The sequence below is a fragment of the Triticum dicoccoides genome, chromosome 5B (genome assembly GCF_002162155.2).
Source record: "Triticum dicoccoides isolate Atlit2015 ecotype Zavitan chromosome 5B, WEW_v2.0, whole genome shotgun sequence".
Classification (NCBI taxonomy): domain Eukaryota; kingdom Viridiplantae; phylum Streptophyta; class Magnoliopsida; order Poales; family Poaceae; genus Triticum; species Triticum dicoccoides.
The window spans coordinates 369,887,068-369,905,622 of NC_041389.1; the positions used below are offsets into that span (position 1 = coordinate 369,887,068).

The 18,555-nt window shown below is 43.8% G+C and overlaps 1 protein-coding gene across 1 annotated transcript; it reads left to right on the forward strand.

Annotated features, from left to right (window-relative positions):
- The first annotated feature begins 520 nt into the window (after window positions 1–520).
- LOC119305538 lies at window positions 521–2,179 on the forward strand. Its single transcript, XM_037582035.1, has 2 exons — window positions 521–851; window positions 963–2,179. Exons 1-2 carry the CDS (start codon window positions 531–533, stop codon window positions 2,100–2,102), a joined length of 1,461 nt encoding a protein of 486 aa, XP_037437932.1. The 5' UTR covers window positions 521–530; the 3' UTR covers window positions 2,103–2,179.
- Window positions 2,180–18,555: the final 16,376 nt, after the last annotated feature.

Below are 18,555 nucleotides of genomic sequence, written 5' to 3' on the forward strand. Positions count from 1 at the left end.
GGGGGGCGTATGCCAAAAATGGTAGAACAACGGACTGTTACGGGGCTAATACGCGGTGTTTTCAACAAACTAAACTCCAAACAAGGGGGTGAGCCGAGTACCACAACTAACCTCCAATCACAGAACTACCATGTTGGATTGATCCATAAAACTCAGTAAAACAGTCCGTTGATCTAGCATTGCTCCGGCGTATGCACCAATGCATTTTTTTGTCGAGTGTATATACTGTATAGTCGAAAACATCAAAGTTCATTGTCTTCTTGCTACACAAAGTTTTGGATTCCAGATTCCAATCTCAAGTTGCGATATTGTTTAGGAGTACTATAGATTTGGTGGAGTATAAAATAGCTAGCTTCGTTTGCAAAACCTTTGCTGCTCTTGAACGACTCGTTCCCCTACTGGCCTGCTGGATTGTTTATACGTCATCGGGACACGAGCACATGCACGTGATGCACAGGCATTCTTAATCCGGGTCGAGGCATCGAGAGCAAGCACGTACTACCTGCGAGTGGCGACGACGCACGCGCGCGATGCCGGAGCAGAGCAAGAGGCAGCGAGGCCGCAAGCGCACGGCGGCGGCGACGCTGCTCCTCGCGTACGCGGCCCTGGCCATGGAGCGCGCCGACGCAGCGCTGCTCCCAGCGGTGTACAGGGAGATTGGCGCCGCGCTGCAGGCCTCGCCCACCGCGCTAGGCTCCATCGCGCTCTCCCGCTCCGTCGTGCAGGCCGCGTGCTACCCGCTCGCCGCCTACCTGGCCGCCCGGCACGACCGCCTCACCGTCATCGCCCTCGGCGCATTCCTCTGGGCCGCTGCCACCTTGCTAATAGGCCTCTCCACCACCTTTGCGCAGGCTGGTCATCCTTGCCCTTGCACGTTTCCATTCATGCTCACTCGCGGCCGTGCGGCCGCGCCCTGTTCCAGAGCTCTGATCCCATAGAAATTGAATGATGCCATATTGCAGATGGCCGTGACGGCGGCGTTGAACGGCGTCGGGCTGGCGCTGCAGATCCCGGCGATCTTCGCCTTCGTCGCGGACTCCGTCGACGGCACGAACAGGGGCATGGCCTTCGGGTGGCTCATGGTGGCCAGCAAGGCCGGCACCGTGGGCGGCACCACCCTTGGCCTACTCATGGCGCCCACCTCGTTCTTTGGTGTTCCGGGTTGGCGGCTCGCCTTCCTCCTGCTCGCCGCCGTGGGGGCGGCGGTCGGCTTGTCCATCCGTGCGTTCTCGGCCGCCAGCAAGGCCGCTGTCCGGGCCGCCAAGCCGGTGCGGCAAGAGCTGCAGGACTTCGCGAGGGAGGCGAAGGCCGTGCTACGGATCCCGTCGTTTCAGGTCATCGTCGCGCAGGGACTCACGGGTTCGTTCCCCTGGTCCGCGCTGTCCTTCACGGCTATGTGGCTCGAGCTAGTCGGCTTCTCCCACGGCAAGACGGCGGCGCTGATGACCCTGTTCAAGGTCGCCACGTCGCTGGGCGGCCTCTTCGGCGGCAAGATGGGGGACGTCCTCGCCGGAAGGCTCAAGAACTCGGGCCGCATCATCCTCGCGCAGATCAGCGCCGGCTCGGCGATCCCCCTCGCCGGCGTCCTGCTGCTCGCGCTCCCGAACGAGCCGGCGACTTTCGCCCACCACGGCGCCGCGCTGTTCGTCATGGGCTTCATGGCTTCCTGGAACACCTCGGCCACGAACAGCCCGATACTGGCCGAGATCGTGCCGCCGCGGTCGAGGACGAGCGTGTACGCGCTGGACCGGACGTTCGAGGCCGTGCTCGCCTCGTTCGCTCCCCCGGTGGTCGGCATGCTCGCCGAGCGCCTCTATGGCTACAAGCTGGTGCGCTCAGCTGTGAGCGGCGCAGAGCACGCGGCCTCCGTCGAGACGGACCGGCACAACGCGACCTCCCTCGCCAGGGCCCTGTACACCGCGATCGCCATCCCCATGGCGCTGTGCTGCCTCGTCTACTCGTTTCTGTACTGCACCTATCCCAGAGACAGAGACCTGGCGCGGGCTGAGACGGCGCGAGATGGAGGTGGAGCCCGTCCCGGCGGCGAGGGGTCCGACACCGAGGATGAAGGGGAGGAGGAGAGGGAGCTGCTGCCACAGTGAGCGTCGTTTGACTTACTAGTTGTGTTTTATCTTTTTTGAGGGATTGACTGATTACAACCAGTATTGTACACACACACGGCAAAAATGACAAAATTGATCTGTGGACCAAATCAATTCATAAACTGAATTGTTCTTTTTCAAAAAAAAAAGCTCAGCTAACTCTTTCGTGCAGCGCCTGATAACTAGGCGCCACACTCTACAGTGCAACACCTAGCTCTCACGCGCTGCACGTCTGGCCAGCGTGGCACCCTGGGCGCCTCACGGAGCAGTGCAACGTCTTAGAGCTAGACGCCACACTTGTAATGTGCAGCCCTAAGAGCTAGGTGCCACACATGTTATGTGCATCGCCTGGCTCTTAGGCGCTGCACATTCTGTTAGTAGTTGGTAGGCTGGCCCCCCTCCCCCACGCCCCCCACACACCCCCAACCCCCAACACCACTCAAGGTAATCTCCCGCGATCCCCATGTTTTCATCCAAAAAATGCTCACATTTGCTCATTTGTTGCTAGTTTGGGGAAACCCTAGCTTTTTATGGATCTTGAAATTTGTATGGAGATATGAGATGTTTGTTTGCCAATTTGCTAGGATTAGGCTTGTTAGTATGTTAGGGTTAGGGTTATGGGTGTTGTTATGTTGGAGCAAGGGTTAGGCTTGTTAGTATGTTAGGGTTAGGATTATGGTTGTTGTTATGTTGGGGCTAGGGTTAGTGTTGTTAGTATGTTAGGGTTGTGCTTGTGGTCATTGTTAAGTGGGGGTTAGGGTTATTGTTTCATATCTATGTTAGGGTTTGTATTTCGTGTTAATCTTCGGATGAGTATTCATGGAAGATATGCTACGTTTCGTTGTTTTTAATTATTATAGGGATGGGAAGAACATGTGTGTATGTTCATCATGTGGACAAAGACGCCTTTTTGAAAGGCAATATTGAACTGGACCCAGATGAGCTTGACATGATGTTTGAGAGTAGTCCTAGCTATGCGGAAGTCTTGAAACAAGTGAGGAAAAAATTGAATTGGATGGCCCCAAGTGATATCGTTGAGTTTGAGGGAAGGCATAATGTGGGTTTTGGAATGCACATCCGTTGGAAGACCATGTGTGTGAACTCCTAGCAACGTTGGGTTGCATACAAGGAGACGGTGACCGAATCACTAGACAAGGCTCTTGAGTTATTTGCTACAAAGAAGGTTGAGTCTAGTTTGCATTTGGACTTGAACCGGAACCCCTCACCGTTGCTTGTTAGTAGTTTCCCACCCATGAAGCAAGATGAAATGAGTGAACCTCCTTTGACTCAACTAGTGAGGCCAACATTGAACCCAATTTCAAACAATCAAAATGAAGTTTTGCAAGAGGAGAATGTTGAGTATGAGGACAATGACAATGAAGTTGATCTCCATGACAACAATGTGGGTGATCTTGACAAATATTACGTGCAAGAGACAATGGACCCTTCCATCCCTTATTCCCGTGGCTATGCATCAGAGTCGGATGACGAAGGTACCGATGAAGAAGTTTATGAGGAGGGGCTCACGGTGAAGGAGGCCGAAGCTTACGAGAAGGTATTCGGGCGGGATCATCGGACGCCATTGTTCAAGGATGTTAGTCTCGCGGATGAAGCCGTGGTAGATGGTGGCCAAGGTATATCTGTTGGAGTTAGGACAAGTTCTCACTGTGATTTGGAAGACGGCAAGAACGGGATTTCTCCCGGGTCTAAGTTTGGAACCTTTTTGGAATTGAAGATGTGGCTCGATAACTACTCAGTTACGCTTTATTGTTCACACAAGGTGGTTCACTCGGACGTCAATGTGCGTTACACGGTTGCATGTGAAGAGAAAAAATGTCCATGGATTGTGCGTGCAAGACCATGGAAAGGAGGGCCCACTTGGCACATAGTGAGTTGTGTACCAAGTCACGTGTGCCGAGGCAAGAAGGTGGATGACAAGGTTGTGTCCCAAAACCACAGACAACTCACGTCCGAGTTCATCGCTTACAGGCTTTCCAACTCAATATCCATACTTCCAACAATGAGCATCCAACAAGTCATGGACCTTGTGAAAGCCATCTTTCATTACAAGGTGAAATACGACAATGCATGAAGGCGAAGCAAGCCGCATTTAAGATGGTGTATGGTAATTGGGAGGAAGCATACAACCAAATCCCTAGGTTGTTGTTAGCTATGGCCTCCACTAACCCGGGCATGGTTCATGTGGTCGAGCCTCATGGGCAAAAAACAACGATTCACGACAGAAGGACCGTCTGAGTATTTGGACGTGTGATGTCTACTACACAACCTTCTTCTTGTAGACGTTGTTGGGCCTGCAAGTGCACATGTTTGTAGGACAGTAGCAAATTTCCCTCAAGTTGATGACCTAAGGTTTATCAATCCGTAGGAGGCGTAGGATTAATATGGTCTCTCTCAAACAACCCTGCAACCAAATAACAAAGAGTCTCTTGTGTCCCCAACACACCCAATACAATGGCAAATTATATAGGTGCACTAGTTCGGCGAAGAGATGGTGATACAAGTGAAAAATAGATAGTAGAAATAGGTTTTTGTAATATGAACTAATAAAAACAGCAAGGTAAGGAGCGATAAAAGTGAGCGTAAATGGTATTGCAATGATAGGAAACAAGGCCTAGGGTTCATACTTTCACTAGTGCAAGTTCTCTCAACAATAATAACATAGGTAGATCATATAACAAGCCCTCAACTTGCAACAAAGAGTCACTCCAAAGCCACTAATAGCGGAGAACGAATGTAGAGATTATGGTAGGGTATGAAACCACCTCAAAGTTATCCTTTCTGTTCTATCTATTCAAGAGTTCGTAGTAAAATAACATAAAGCTATTCTTTCCGCTCAATCCATCATAGAGTTCATACTAGAATAACACCTTAAGACACAAATCAACCAAAACCCTAATGTCACCTAGATACTCCATTGTCACCTCAAGTATCCGTGGGCATGATTATACGATATGCGTCACACAATCTCAGATTCATCCAACCAACATAAAAATATTTCAAAGAGTGCCCCAAAGCTACTACCGGAGAGTCAAGAACGTGTGCCAACCCCTATGCATAGGTTCCCAATGTCACGAAACCCACAAGTTGTCACCAAAACATACATCAAGTGGCACATGACATCCCATTGTCACCATAGATAATCACGGCAAGACATACATCAAGTGTTCTCATAAAAGACTCAATCCGATAAGATAACTTCAAAGGGGAAACTCAATTCATCACAAGAGAGTAGAGGGGGAGAAACATCATAAGATCCAACTACAATAGCAAAGCTCGGGATACATCAAACACGAGAGAGAACACGAGAGAGAGAGATCAAACACATAGCTACTAGTACATACCCTCAGCCCCGAGGGTGAACTACTCCTTCCTCGTCATGGATAGCGCCGGGATGATGAAGATGGCCTCCGGTGATGGGATCCCCCTCCGGCAGGGTGCCGGAACAGGGTCCCGATTGGTTTTTGGTGGCTACAGAGGCTTGCGTGGCGGAATTCCCGATCTATCTTCTGTTCTGGAAGTTTTAGGGTACGTAGGTATATGGGTGCAAGGGGTACGTCGGTGGACCTCCGGGGTGCTCACAAGGCAGGGGGTGTGCCCAGGGGGGGTGCCCCCATCCTCGTGGGTAGCCCGGGACTCCCCTGACGTGCACTCCAAGTCCATCAGGTGGGTTTCCTTCCAAAATTAACTTCTCCAGTTGATTTCGTTCCGTTTTGACTCCGTCTGATATTCCTTTTCCTCGAAACACTGAAATAGGCATAAAACAGCAAATCTGGGCCTTCGGTTAATAGGTTAGTCCCAAAAATAATATAAAAATGGATAATAAAGCCCAATATTGCCTAAAACAGTAGATAAAGTAGCATGGAGCAATCAAAAATTATAGATATGTTGGAGACGTATCAAGCATCCCCAAGCTTAATTCCTGCTCCTCCTCGAGTAGGTAAATGATAAAAAAGAATTTTTGATGCGGAGTGATACTTTGGCATAATTTCAATGTAAATCTTCTTAATTGTGGTATGAATATTTCGATCCGAAAGATTCAAGACAAAAGTTCATATTGACATAAAAATAATAATACTTCAAGCATACTAATCAAAGCAATCATGTCTTCTCAAAATAGCATGGTTAAAGAAAGTTATCCCTACAAAATCATATAGTCTGGCTACGCTCTATCTTCATAACACAAAGTATTTAATCATGCACAACCCCGATGACGAGCCAAGCAATTGTTTCATACTTGAATAATCTCAAACTTTTTCAACTTTCACGCAATACATGAGCGTGAGCCATGGACATAGCACTATAGGTGGAATAGAATGGTGGTTGTGGAGAAGACAAAAAAAAGATAAGATAGTCTCACATCAACTAGGCGTATCAATGGCTTATGGATATGCCCATCAATAGATATTGATGTGAGTGGGTAGGGATTGCCATGCAACAGATGCACTAGAGCTATAAGTATATGAAAGCTCAACAAAAGAAACTAAGTGGGTGTGCATCCAACTTGCTTGCTCACGAAGACCTAGGGCACTTTTGAGAAGCCCATCATTGGAATATACAAGCCAAGTTCTATAATGAAAAATTCCCACTAGTATATGAAAGTGTCAACATATGAGACTCTCTATCATGAAGATCATGGTGCTACTTTGAAGCACAAGTGTGATAAAAGGATAGTAGCATTGTCCCTTCTCTCTTTTTCTCTCATTTTTTTATTTTTTTATTTTGGTGGGCTTCTTTGGCCTCTTTTTTTTAATTGGGCTTCTTTGGCCTCTTTTATTTTTCATAAAGTCCGCAGTCTCATCCCGACTTATGGGGGAATCATAGTCTCCATCATCCTTTCCTCACTGGGACAATGCTCTAATAATGATGATGATCACACTTTTATTTTTTCTTACAACTCTACAATTACAACTCGATACTTAGAACAAAATATGACTCTATATGAATGCCTGCGGCGGTGTACCGGGATATGCAATGAATCAAGAGTGACATGTATGAAAGAATTATGAACGGTGGCTTTGCCACAAATACAATGTCAACTACATGTTCATGCAAAAAGCAATATGACAAAAGTAATGTGTGTCATATGAACGGAACGGTGGAAAGTTGCATGGCAATATATCTCGGAATGGCTATGGAAATGCCATGATAGGTAGGTATGGTGGTTGTTTTTAGGAAGGTATATGGTGGGTGTATGATACCGGCGAAAAGTGCGCGGTATTAGAGAGGCTAGCAATGGTGGAAGGGTGAGAGTGCGTATAATCCATGGACTCAACATTAATCAAAAGAACTCATGCATTTGTTGCAAAAATTTAGAAGTCATCAAAAACTAAAGCACTAAACGCATACTCCTAGGGGGATAGATTGGTAGGAAAAGACCATCGCTCGTCCCCGACTGCCACTCATAAGGAAGACAGTCAATAAATAAAATTGTGCTCCGACTTCATCACAAAGCGGTTCACCATACGTGCATGCTACGAGAATCACAAACTTCAACACAAGCATTTTTTAAAATTCATAATCACCCCAACTAGCATTGCTTTGATATTATCACCTCCATATCTCAAAACAATTATCAAGCATCAAACTTATCTTAGTATTCAACGCACTCAAAAGAAAGTTTCACATATCTTGAATACCAAGTATATTATCATTAAGCAAATTACCATGCTATTAACGACTCTCAAAATAATATAAGTGAAGCATGAGAGTTCATCTATTTCTTCAAAATAAAACTACCACCATGCTCTAAAAGATATAAGTGAAGCACTAGAGCAAATGACAAACTACTCCGAAAGATATAAGTGAAGATCAATGAGTAGTCGAATAATTTTGCAACTATGTGAAGACTCTCTTAACATTAAAGAATTTCAGATCTTGATACTTTATTCAAAAAGCAAGAAAAGCTAAAGAAAGCTACAATGCAAGGATAGCACAACTCATGTGAAGAAGCAAAAACTTAGGCTCAACCGATACTAACCGATGATTGTTGAAGAAGAAAGGTGGGGTGCCTACCGGGGCATCCCCAAGCTTAGATGCTTGAGACTTCTTGAAATATTATCTTGGGGTGCCTTGGGCATCCCCAAGCTTGAGATTTTGTGTCTCCTTAATTCCTCTCATATCATGGTTTCTCTTTTTTTATCAAAAGCTTCATTCACAACAAACTCAACAAGAACTCGTGAGATAGGTTAGTATAAGCCAATGCAAAACCTTATCATATTCTACTGTAACAAATCACTAATATTATTATTAAACATTGCATACTAAATGCCTCTGTATATTTAATACTCCTATCCTCAAATAGAATCATTAAACAAGCAAACATATGCAAACAATGCAACCATAACAGCAATCTGCCAAAACAGTACAGTCTGTAAAGAATGCAAGAGTAACAATACTTCCCTGACTCCAAAAATTATGGACTAAAATTCCCACTGTAATAAATTTATCAGAGCTTAATATGCAAAAAGATTCAACGTTATACCATTCTCTGAATTGTTTAGGGAATTTTTGCAACAGCGGTAAACTTTCTGTTTTCAAACAGCAACATGTATACTAGCAAAACAAGCATGGCAAGGGCTATCCTTGACTTTTTTATTGAAACTAAAGATTCAAAACATTAATCTAACTAACAGCAAGCAAAAACTAACAAAATAAAATGACGCTCCAAGCAAAACACATATCATGTGGCGAATAAAAATATAGCTCCAAGTAAAGTTACCGATGAACAAAGACGAAAGAGGGGATGCCTTCCGGGGCATCCCCAAGCTTAGGCTCTTGGTTGTCCTTGAATATTACCTTGGGGTGCCCTGGGCATCCCCAAGATTAGGCTCTTGCCACTCCTTATTCGATAGTCCATCGAATCTTTACCCAAAACTTGAAAACTTCAACCACACAAAACTCAAAACAAAACTCGTAAGCTCCGTTAGTAAAAGAAAACAAACCACCACTTAGGTACTGTAATGAACTCATTCTAAATTCATATGGGTGTAATATCTACTGTATTCCAACTTCTCTATGGTTCATACCCTCCGATACTACTCATAGATTCATCAAAATAAGCAAACAACACATAGAAAACAGAATCTGTCAAGAACAGAACAGTATGTAGTAATCTGTATCAAACGTATACTTCTGGAACTCCAAAAATTATGAAATAAATTGCTAGACCTGAGCAATTTGTCTATTAATCATCTGAAAAAAGAATCAACCTAAAAGCACTCTTCAGTAAAAACAAGGCAGCTAATCTCATGAGCGCTAAAGTTTTTGTTTTTTTACAGCAAGATCATAAAGACTTCACCCAAGTCTTCCCAAAGGTTCTACTTGGCACTTTATTGAAACAAAAGATATAAAACATGATTACTACAGTAGCATAATCATGTGGACACACAAAAACAGTAAGGATAAATATTGGGTTGTCTCCCAACAAGCGCTTTTCTTTAATGCCTTTCTAGCTAGGCATGATGATGACAATGATGCTCACATAAAAGATAAGAATTGAAACATAACGGGAGCATCATGAAGAATATGACTAGCACATTTAAGTCTAACCCACTTCCTATGAATAGGGATTTTGTGAGCAAACAACTTATGGGAACAATAATCAACTAGCATAGGAAGGTAACACAAGCATAGCTTCAAGAATTTAAGCACATAGAGAGGAAACTTGACATTATTGCAACTCCTACAAGCGTATGTTCCTCCCTCATAATAATTTTCAGTAGCATCATGAATTAATTCAACAATATAACCAGCACCTAAAGAATTCTTTTCATGATCTACTAGCATAGAAAATTTACTACTCTCCACATAAACAAAATTCTTCTCATGAACAGTAGTGGGAGTAAACTCAACAAAATAACTATCATGTGATTGAAAATTAAGATCAAGATGACACGTTTCATGGTTATCATTATTCTTTAAAGCATACGTGTCATCACAATAATCATCATAGATAGGAGGCATTCTTTCATCATAGTAATTTGCTCATCAAAGCTTGGGGGACAAAAAATATCATCTTCATCAAACATAGCTTCCCCAAGCTTGTGGCTTTGCATATCATTAGCATCATGAATATTCAAGGAATTCATACTAACAACATTGCAATCATGCTCATCATTCAAATATTTAGTTCCAGACATTCTATAGATTTCTTCTTCTAGCACTTGAGCACAATTATCCTTTCCATCATACTCACGAAAGATATTAAAAAGGTGAAGCGTATGAGACAAACTTAACTCCATCTTTTTTGGTTTTCTTTATAAACTAAACTAGTGATAAAACAAGAAACAAAAAGATTAGATTGCAAGATCTAAAGATATACCTTCAAGCACTCACCTCGCCAAAAAAGAGCTTAGTTGACGGAGTGTGAGTACCCTTTACCTAGCCTCCCCGGCAACGGCGCCAGAAAAGAGCTTGATGTCTACTAAACAACCTTCTTCTTGTAGACATTGTTGGGCCTGCAAGTGCACAGGTTTGTAGGACAGTAGCAAATTTCCCTCAAGTGGATGACCTAAGGTTTATCAATCCGTAGGAGGCGTAGGATGAAGATGGTCTCTCTCAAACAACCCTGCAACCAAATAACAAAGAGTCTCTTGTGTCCCCAACACACCCAATACAATGGCAAATTGTATAGGTGCACTAGTTCGGCGAAGAGATGGTGATACAAGTGCAAAATAGATAGTAGAAATAGGTTTTTGTAATCTGAAATAATAAAAACAGCAAGGTAACGAGCGATAAAAGTGAGCGTAAACGGTATTGCAATGATAGGAAACAAGGCCTAGGGTTCATACTTTCACTAGTGCAAGTTCTCTCAACAATAATAACATAGGTAGATCATATAACAAGCCCTCAACATGCAACAAAGAGTCACTCCAAAGCCACTAATAGCGGAGAACAAATGTAGAGATTATGGTAGGGTACGAAACCACCTCAAAGTTATCCTTTCTGTTCTATCTATTCAAGAGTTCGTAGTAAAATAACATAAAGCTATTCTTTCCGCTCAATCCATCATATAGTTCATACTAGAATAACACCTTAAGACACAAATCAACCAAAACCCTAATGTCACCTAGATACTCCATTGTCACCTCAAGTATCCATGGGCATGATTATACGATATGCGTCACACAATCTCAGATTCATCCAACCAACATAAAAGTATTTCAAAGAGTGCCCCAAAGCTACTACCGGAGAGTCAAGAACGTGTGCCAACCCCTATGCATAGGTTCCCAATGTCACGAAACCCGCAAGTTGATCACCAAAACATACATCAAGTGGCACATGATATCCCATTGTCACCACAAATAATCATGGCAAGACATACATCAAGTGTTCTCATAAAAGACTCAATCCGATAAGATAACTTCAAAGGGGAAACTCAATTCATCACAAGAGAGTAGAGGGGGAGAAACATCATAAGATCCAACTACAATAGCAAAGCTGGGGATACATCAAACACGAGAGAGAGAGATCAAACACATAACTACTGGTACATACCCTCAGCCCCGAGGGTGAACTACTCCCTCCTCGTCATGGATAGCGCCGGGATGATGAAGATGGCCTCCGGTGATGGGATCCCCCTCCGGCAGGGTGCCGGAACAGGGTCCCGATTGGTTTTTGGTGGCTACAGAGGCTTGCGGTGGTGGAACTCCCGATCTATCTTCTGTTCTGGAAGTTTTAGGGTACGTAGGTATATATGGGTGCAAGGGGTACGTCGGTGGACCTCCGGGGTGCTCACGAGGCAGGGGGTGCGCCCCCACCCTTGTGGGCAGCCCGGGACTCCCCTGACGTGCACTCCAAGTCCATCAGGTGGGTTTCCTTCCAAAATTAACTTCTCCAGTTGATTTCGTTCCGTTTTGACTCCGTCTGATATTCCTTTTCCTCGAAACACTGAAATAGGCATAAAACAACAAATCTGGGCTGGGCCTCCGCTTAATAGGTTAGTCCCAAAAATAATATAAAAGTGGATAATAAAGCCCAATATTGCCTAAAACAGTAGATAAAGTAGCATGGAGCAATCAAAAATTATAGATACGTTGGAGACGTATCAACGTGCATTTTGGGCGTTCGAGCAATGCGTGAGGGCTTTCGAACACTATCGGCCCGTCATCGCCGTTGATGGCACGTTCTTGACTAGACAATACAAGGGCACCTTGTTGGTTGCAATAGCAAGTGATGCCAGTAACTGGGTGTTGCCTTTAGCTTTTGCATTGGTTGAGTTGGAGAACAATGATAACTGGGAGTGGTTCTTGCGTCTTTTGAGAACCAAGGTATTACTGGCTGAAAGGGAAATTTGTGTCATATGGGATCGCCATCAAGGGATTCTTAACACGGTGGACATCAACATTCTGGGGCATGCTTCGTTGCACCCGATGCTGCATGTGGCACTTTTGTTAAAACTTCTATAGGGCATGTGGCCTTAAGGAGTTGGCCGATGATATTCAAGATTGTTGTCTCGCTTTCTCCGACAAGCGGTTCGCCAACTTGTACAACAAATTGCTGACACACAAAAAACTTGATCGTGGGGGTCTTGACTTTCTCAATAGGCACATTCAAGAAAGGAATAAGTGGGCACATGCTTTTGATGAAGATGGACGGAGGTATGGTCAAATGACAAGCAATATGGACGAATGCTTCAATATGGTGCTCAAGGGTGTACGTGCATTACCCATGACGACAATAGTTCAATACACATTTGACAAGATGAATGCATACTTTCTAAAATACTGAATGGAAACGGATGTTGCGTAGATTGTGGGTGAGAACAATCTCAAGTACAAGTAAAAGTTCCCACCCAAGGTTGATGAATGGTTGGAATTTCAATCATGGAAGGCGTACTCCCAAGAAGCTATACTATATAACAACGACGATTGGTTGTACGAAGTGAAGGAACCAGGAGGAACCACAAACGATGGCCGCCAACATGGAGGTCGGGCTTTCAAGGTCTCCCTAATACGGTGATTGCTCTTGTGGGAGGCCATTGTTGCTTCATCTCCCATGCTCACACTTGTATACCGCATCTCGCGTTAGGAATGTGGGTGTCAATCACCTGCTCACCGTGAGGGGGTCAAAGTTACCTAATCTATTTCCGGCGCCATACGGCTCCCATTCCACCTGCAACATAGCATACAACAAGGCAACATTGATGTTGAGTTTCCATAAAAGCGTGACAATAAGTGATCCAATGTCAAGGTTACCTGCTCAGCCATAATCGTGTCCAACTCACTCGTGTACTGCTTATACATGAGGCTGACATTGTTCATCATCTCAGATACCACATCCCACTTGTAAGACGAAGTGGGGAGCCATAGTGCGTACCCTTTGTCGTCCCAGTCCTCGTACTTTACCGTCTTCGGGCGTCCAACCGGCAAGCGCTCCCAGCTCCATACCGAAAGTACAAGCATACAACCACCAATACATCCGTCCTTTGAGATCCTACAAGAGGTGTCGTCCAACTGCACATCAAAGAAAACATGGTTCACTTAACAGGAAGATCGCATTGATAATGTAGCAATGAAGTGAAAAACAAACAACTGCCTACCTATCTATATAAGTAAGCCAGTGCCGCCGAACCCCAACTCCATTTGGTATCAAAGACGGTCAACTTCTTCAGCCACATCCATGGAGCATTCTTGCTCGTGGCGTCAGCAAACAAAGTCCTGGAGATAACGTACCACATGTACACACAAGCATATGTCTGGACCACTTCATCGGTAGCATGCTCAGGGCAATGCCCAAAGTTCCATGCAATCCAGGTGAAAGGAGCACCGCTTGCGACTCTTTCCTTATTCTTCTCTCCTTATGGTACTAGAGGCTCTGGAGGAGACATACCGATAAGGGCCTCCATCTGTTGGCGCCACCCATCAGAATCGGTGCTCATATAGAGAGGATTCCCCAAAATATGAAGACCGACGATGATAGTGATATCCTGGAGCGTCACAGTCATCTCCCTAGTCTGAAGATGGAAACTGTGTGTCTCCGTCCTCCACCGATCAACAAGCGCAGTGATTGCTGCCGCATTGAGGCTCTGCGTCGACCGACTGACCAGCTGATGAAAGGGATGAGTCCTGTCACCCTGATGTACAGTGTGTACCGCTCATCATAGCGCATGCCACCACCAGATACCCCGTGAGGCCAAATCTTCAGAGGTTGAAGCACCTACAAACAAGCAAATCAGAATATTACATATGGGGCATGTCTGTTTCAAATAAACACAAAAATTCAAAATACCAACCACTTTGATTATTACCTGCCGCTCCTCTGACATAAAATAGGCTGGTGTCGAGTGTCATAGTAATCATCGAGAAGCCAAACCATCCTACAAATTTCAAACAATAAACATACAGTCAAAGGATTTTGAGAGAGGATTGAGAGGGGGAGAGGAGGAGGACGCCGCAACATGGAATGTTTAACTGGAACGAATGGGTGAGGGTGGGGGAGGGCCAACGTGCGGCTGTTACAAAGTCATAGTGCAGTGCCTAAGAGCTAGGTGCAACACATTACATGTGTGGCGCCTAGCTCCAAGGCATTGCACTGCTTGATGTGGGGCCCAACTGTGCCATGCTGTCCAGACATGTAGCGCCTGCGAGCTAGGTGCTTCATTGTAGAGTGTGGCGCCTGGCTGTCAGGCGCAACACGAAAGGGTCAGCTGAGCGGAAAAAATTGGAAGCAGTTCAGTTTGTGAATTGATTTCGTCCTTAGGTCAAATTTGTTGTTTTTGCCCCCCCCTACACACACTATAAAACTTGCAGTTGCAAATATGGAAATCCATTGGCGCGGATGTTCGTTTGAGGGATTGACTTATTACGGAATTGGCTGGCATTCGTTTGCACAGGAGATGCGAACCAATTCTGGTATTGTCAGTCATACATGATCACCAAAAGTCTAGTATTATCTTTTTTTTAGAATTATGCTTGTATTTATATCACGAAACAGTACATAGTTCTAAACCCGTACAAGCACACACTAACACACTCATGATTAAGCAAAATAACAAAGAGCATCCTAACACAAAAAAATGAAGATCTCCGAAACTCTATGTCATCAGCCCCGAACCTTGTAAAAGACCCCTGCAACAAAAGAATCTACAACCATCCCTAAGCAGCACATCATCTTCAACCACAACATAATCATCGCCGCATTGCTCCACTTTTTCTTTGCTCCGACGCCAAAAGGACAAAGACAGACATGGCTACAAGCTGATAACCCACAAGTATAGGGGATCACAACAGTTTTCGAGGGTAGAGACAGACATGGGTACAAGCTGATAACCCAAATTTATTGATTCGACACAAGGGGATCCAAAGAATTTTCGTGAGTATTAGCAGTTGAGTTGTCAATTCAACCACACCTGAAAGACTTAATATCTGCAGCAAAGTATTTAGTAGCAAAGTAGTATGGAAGTAACAGTAACGGTGGCAAGAGTAACATTAACAGTTTTGTAGCAATTGTAACAGCAGCAACACGAAATTAACTTAGCAAAGATAAATATGTGAAAAGCTCGTAGGCAATGGATCGGCAATGATAATTGTGTTGGATGATATTCATCATGTAGTAGTCATAACCTAGGGGGACACAGAACTAGCTCCAATTCATCAATATAATGTAGGCATGTATTCCGTATATAGTCATACGTGCTTATGGCAAAGAACTTGCATGACATATTTTGTCCTACCCTCCCGTGGCAGCGGGGTCCTAATGGAAACTAAGGGATATTGAGGCCTCCTTTTGATAGAGAACCGGAACAAAGCATTAACACTTAGTGAATACATGAACTCCTCAAACTATAATCACCGGAAAGAATCCCAATTATTGTCACCTTGGGGTATGCGGATCATAACTCATAATAGGTGTCTACAACTTGCAAGATAGGATCAAGAACACAAATATATTCACGAAAACATAATAGGTTCAGATCTGAAATCATGGCACTCGGGCCCTAGTGACAAGCATTAAACATAGCAAACTCATAGCAACATCTATCTCAGAACATAGTGGATACTAGGGATCAAACCCTAACAAAACTAACTCGATTACATGATAAATCTCATCCAACCCATCACCGTCCAGCAAGCCTACGATGGAATTACTCACTCCCGGTGGTGAGAATCATGAAATTGGTGATAGAGGAAGGTTGGTGATGATCATGGCAATGAATCCCCATCTCCAGAGCCCCGAACGGACTCCAGATCAGCCCTCCCAATGAAGAACAGGATGCGGCGGCGGCTCCATATCGTAAAACGTGATGAATCCTTCTCTCTGATTTTTTCCCTCCCGGAATAGGGTTATACAAAGTTGGAGTTAGGGTCGGAGGAGGTCCAGGGGGCCCACAAGCCCTCTAGGCGCACCCCAGGCTTGTGGCCTCTCGGTGGACCCCCTCTGGTTAATCCTTGCGCCAGTATTTTTTTATATATTCCACAAAAATTCTTTGCAAATTTCCAGGCCAATCTGAGAACTTTTATTTCTGCACAAAAATAACACCATGGCAATTCTGCTGAAAACAATGTCAGTCCGGGTTAGTTCCACTCAAATCATGCAAATTAGAGTCCAAAACAAGGGCAAAAGAGTTTGGAAAAGTAGATACGATGGAGACGTATCAACTCCCCCAAGCTTAACCCATTGCTTTTCCTCAAGCAATTCAGTTGACAAACTGAAAGTGACAAAGAAAAACTTTTACAAACTGTTTGATCTTGTTGTTGTAAATATGTCTAACTGATGTTTAGGTTTTCAACCAAGATTATGAACTAACCATATTCACAATAACATTTAGGTCTCACATTTACTCCTATCAATAGCACAATCAACTAGCGAGTAATAATAATAAATCTTGGATGAAAACACTTTCTCAAAACAATCATGATATAATATGAAAAAATTATATCTCGCTAGCTCTTTCTAAGACCACAATAAATGCAGAGCACCCCTGAAGATCAAGGACTAACTAGACATTATAATTCATGGGAAAAGAGATCCAGTCACACTCATACTCAATATCAATTAAAAACAAAGCATATAAATGACAGTGGTGCTCTCCAGCTGGTGCTTTTTATAACAGGATGATGACTCAACAATAAAAGTAAATAGATAGGCCCTTCGCAGAGAAAAGCAGGGATTTGCAGAGGTGCCAGAGCTCGAAGCTTTTAAAATAGAGATGAATATAAGTTTGAGGTCAACGTAACAACTAAGAGATCTAACTATCTTCCATGTTAGATACATTATAGGTGGTTCCCAAACAGAATGGTAAATGTTTTACTCCCCCTCCACCAACAATCACACTCCACGGCTAGCCAAATCCACGGGTACCATCCATACCAACAATAGTCCTGGGGGAGTTTGTTTCATTATTATATTTTGATTTGATTTTGAGCATGGAACTGAGCATCCCGATTACCAACCACTTTCTTGTGGATGACAAGTGAATAAACACTCATCATGAGAATAACCCACCTAGCATGGAAGATACTGACTGCCCCCAGTCACTACATGAGCGATTCAGGCATACAAAACATATTATCATTTGAAGGTTTAGAGTTTGGCACATGTAAATTTACTTAGAATGACAGGTAAATACCGCATATAGGTAGGTATGGTGGACTCATATGGAACAACTTTGGGTTTAAGGGAGTGGATGCACAAGCAGTATTACCACACATGTGAAGGTTAGCAAAAAGATTGAGCGACCAACTAGAGAGTGACAATGGTCATAAACATTCATTGAGGTTAACCCACATTGAGTGCAAGCATGAGTTGGATATAAATCACCATGAATATGAATATCGTGGAGGCTATGTTGATTTTTGTTCAACTACATGCGTGAACATGTGCCAAGTCAAGCCACTTGAATCATTCAAAGGAGGATACCATCCTATCATACTACATCATAACCATTTTAAAATGCATGTTGGCACTCAAGAAAAACCATTATCCACTCCTAGATAATTAAACATGGCATAAGTAACTATAATCTCTAATTGTCATTGCAAACATGTTTCTTTCATAATTGGCTGAATCAAGAACGATGAGATAATCATATTTAGAGAAACAAAATAGGTTGAGTTCGTACCAGCTTTCCTCCATCTCAATCACTTCATCAAATATCGTCATTATTTCCTTTCACTTGCACGACCGAACGCTGTGGATAATAATAATAGTGCACATGCATTGGACTAAGATGGAATTTGCAAACATTTATTCAGAGGAGAAGACAAGGTAATATGGGCTCTTTGTTAGATCAACAATAGTGCATATGAGAGCCACTCAACATTTTCCTCGTGGTCTTCTCCTTACGACCCAAAGTAAAAGAAAAGAATTTCAAAGAAACACACTAAAATATTTTTGGAGTTATTGTTTTCCGAAGAAAAAAGTAAAACAAGAACGAGAAAAACTATTTACACGGGAAAGCTCACAACAAGCAAAAGAAGAAGGGGATTTTTTT